This window comes from Parasteatoda tepidariorum, chromosome 2, assembly GCF_982258835.1.
Source record: "Parasteatoda tepidariorum strain Cologne lab strain chromosome 2, Ptep-v5.0, whole genome shotgun sequence".
Classification (NCBI taxonomy): Eukaryota; Metazoa; Arthropoda; class Arachnida; order Araneae; family Theridiidae; genus Parasteatoda; species Parasteatoda tepidariorum.
This window is the reverse complement of record NC_141756.1, coordinates 113,201,702-113,205,209: the sequence shown is the minus strand read 5'-3', so window position 1 is coordinate 113,205,209 and position 3,508 is coordinate 113,201,702. Positions and strand designations below refer to the sequence as shown.

The following is a 3,508-nucleotide window of genomic DNA, read 5'->3' as shown; positions in this document are numbered from 1 at the left end:
TCGCGCAGAACATAGGATGGTATCAGCGTACCAACTGCAGGGTTACCAGTTTTCCACGGTTTTCTGTACTTCTTTGACACAGGTGAACTTTCCAGATAATATTTGTAAATGGATGGAGACTTAAATGGAGAGAGATCAGTGTTAATAATATCTCTCCATATTAATTATAATTTCTAAAACTCAATAGATGGCGCTCTGCGCAGTAATGTAAAATCATTAGTTTTCTAATCAGTTACCTCCATGACACTGTACCATTATCATCATCCTTTTGTTATTAAATATATATTATGTTAAAAAAAAAGAATATTCTGAAAAATCAATAAAGTGGCAATCTCGAATCGCAAGATTTTTGAAAGAAAACAATAAAGAAAGTAGAGGAGAAGAATCATTTAACAGCGCACAATACGAAAAATCTAAATTTGTTCCAGACAGTAATGCAGTTAAAACTTCCAAAATTAAACATAAATTTTACGGTAAAACAACATTATGGCTTGAATTTTGGAATCAATTTCAAATCGCGATCCATGAAAACGAAAGTTTAACTGAGGTACAAAAATTTACTTATTTAAAAAGCTTACTTGGTGGAATTGCATTAAATGCTATTAAAGGGTTTGCTTTGACTAAAGAAAATTATATGAAAAGTATAGAATTGTTAAAAGTTAGATTTGGGCGCGAAGATTTAGTGATTAACAGTCATATGAATCGTCTATTAAATCTTGATCCCGTAAAAATTTCTAGTGATATTAGAGCATTACGGAATTTATATGATAATTTAGAAGTAAACATTAGATCTTTAGAAAGCCTAAATGTAGTCTCTGGAACATATGGACACTTATTATGCCCTATATTATTAAAACTAATACCAGAAGATTTAACTTAAGAATACAACCGCAAACGAAAATCAAAATCAGATTTTAATGTTTCGGAATTAATTCAATTTATTAAGGAAGAAATTCAAGTACGCGAATCATCTACATTATTCCATGATAATGCTAAGAAAAATAAACACTATAATTATTATAATTCCAGGGAAGTAATAAATAACAAAAAACAGTTCAGATCGAAAATTCCTACAGCTTCAGCATTGGCTACTCATGTAAAATTTAATTGCGTATTTTGTAAATCAGAACATGATTCATTTATTTGTGAAAAAATGTCGGTTTCTGAAAAAAGAGATAGATTAATGCGCGAAGGTCGTTATTTTAAATGTTTCCGTAAATCACATTTAAGTTCACAATTTAGGAGTAAAATGAGTCCTTGTAAAAAATTTAATAGTAAATCTCATCACGAAATAAATCGTTTTGGAATTCCGAAAACTCAAAACGAAAGTTCGCAAGAAACCGCAGAGAAAAATACAGTTGTAGTCAGTGTTTCTCATGTCGAAGAGGGACAAAAAGGGGAATTTCAATCCAGTGTTTTTACAAACATGTGTTGCGAATTTGCATTTGGTCCGCATCAATGATTCCGCATCTATGAGGTCATTCATTACTAGAGAATTAGTTCAAAAGCTTAATCTCCCGATAATTAAAAAGGAAAATTTATTAGTTTATACTTTTGGAATCCGTGAACCGCTGACAATTCTGACAATTTTAATTTATGTAAAAGAAGGTTAATTAGTTTAACATCGCGTTTTAATAAAAATCCTTCTTTGCATGATAATTATGCTAGTATTTTTAAAGAACAATTATCGGAAGGAATAATAGAGCCTGTTAATGATAAATCAATAGTTCCAAATATGGTTTATTACTTACCTCATCATCCAGTAATTAGAAATGATAAACAAACTACAAAGTTACGGATAGTTTTTGATGCTTCGGCTAAAGAAAAAAATTGCTACTCTCTAAATGATAACTTATTATCGGGTCCCAATCTAAACCATAATCTTTTAATTTTACTATTAAAACTTCGCGAGTTTAAGATAGGAATAATTGCTGATTGAGAAAAGGCTTTCCTACAATTGTTAATTGATGAACATGATAGGGACTATCTTAGATTTCTTTGGTCAGAGCAATTCCCTCCCAAGAAAATTGAGGTTTTTCGCAATAGAGCCGTAACTTTCGGAGTAAAATCATCAACATTTTTACTGGCTGGAACAATAAAGTATCATATCAAAAATTATAAAGAATCTCATCCTTTGGCGTGTAAGGTTTTAAATGAAAATTTGTATGTCGACGATCTTATTACTGGTACAAATACGATTGAAGATGGGACTACTATTATCCAGGGACACTAAATTGATATTAAAGGATGCATCAATAAATCTTAGGAAGTGGAATAGTAATTCTAAGGAGTTATGCCAAAAATGGCAAGACACAAAATTTGAAAAATATCCTAGTGAAGAAACAGTACCTTTAAAAGTTTTAGGATTAATTTGGAATACTTTAAAGGATGAATTTAATTTAGATCTAAGTTCTTTAATTGATTCTTTGGGAAATGTGAAAAATACTAAGAGAAGCGTATTACGCATATCATCGAAATTATTTGATCCAATGGGATATATAATAGCATTCACGATTAGAATTAAAATTCTTCTTCAAGAAATATGGGAACAAGGCTTAGAATGGGATGAGGAATTCGGAGATATTTTAAGACTGAAATGGGAAAAATGGTTTAAGGAAGTAAATGTATTAAAAGAACTTTCACTACCAAGATATTATTTTCATGAAGAAGATAGCTGTTCCGAAGTAGGGAATTATAAGATAATTATATTTTGTGACGCAAGTGAGAAGGCGTATGGAGCGATTGCATATATTCGATATGAAAGAAATCAAAATTTTTACGTAAGCTTCGTTACTTCAAAGGCACTCGTTGCACCATTGAAGAAGTTGAGTCTACCAAGATTAGAACTGATGGCCACTCTTATAGGTTCCAGATTATTGGATACTTTAAGGAAAAAGTTTCAAATAAATAACAACTATATTCTATATTCTGACTCAACCATAGCCCTTACTTGGATTCGAGGAAATGCAAATCAGTGGAAGACATTTATTTCAAACAGAGTGAATGAGATCCAAACTTTAACAGATCCTACTAATTGGAAGTACATAAAGGGAAATGATAATCCAGCTGATATCATATCAAGAGGATGAAGTGCTAATGATTTGCTCCTATATGAAATACGGTGATATGATCTCAGATCTCGGTGTTTCGATTCTTTTTTAACATAATATATATTTAATAACAATAGGATGATGATAATGGTACAGTGTCATGGAGGAAACAGATTAGAAAACTATTGATTTTACATTACTGCGCAGAGCGCCATCTATTGAGTTTTAGAAATTATAATTAATATGGAGAAATATTATTAACAATCAGGGTTGTCTAAGGGATGCTACTAGACCATTCATGGTAATTTTACAATACGTTTGATGGTTTCCTTGACTACGTGTAGCCTGTCATTTTTCTGGAGAGGCACTACACCATTTGTGGTAAGGATACGAGATAAGTCGACAGATTTGGTTAATCAAGTAGAGTCACTCCATAGCGAGCATATTAAGCCTGGATT

At 31.4% G+C, this 3,508-nt stretch overlaps 1 protein-coding gene across 1 annotated transcript; it reads left to right on the top strand.

Moving 5' to 3' along the window:
* The first annotated feature begins 2,204 nt into the window (after nt 1-2,204).
* LOC147816064 (uncharacterized) lies at nt 2,205-3,089 on the top strand. The gene has a single exon (XM_087156703.1). The coding sequence runs from the start codon at nt 2,205-2,207 to the stop codon at nt 3,087-3,089; it is 885 nt and encodes a 294-aa protein (XP_087012829.1).
* Nucleotides 3,090-3,508: the final 419 nt, after the last annotated feature.

Excerpts from the sequence above, each read along its gene's own strand:
- LOC147816064 (XM_087156703.1), top strand. The coding sequence starts at position 2,205 with ATGGGACTACTATTATCCAGGGACACTAAATTGATATTAAAGGATGCA.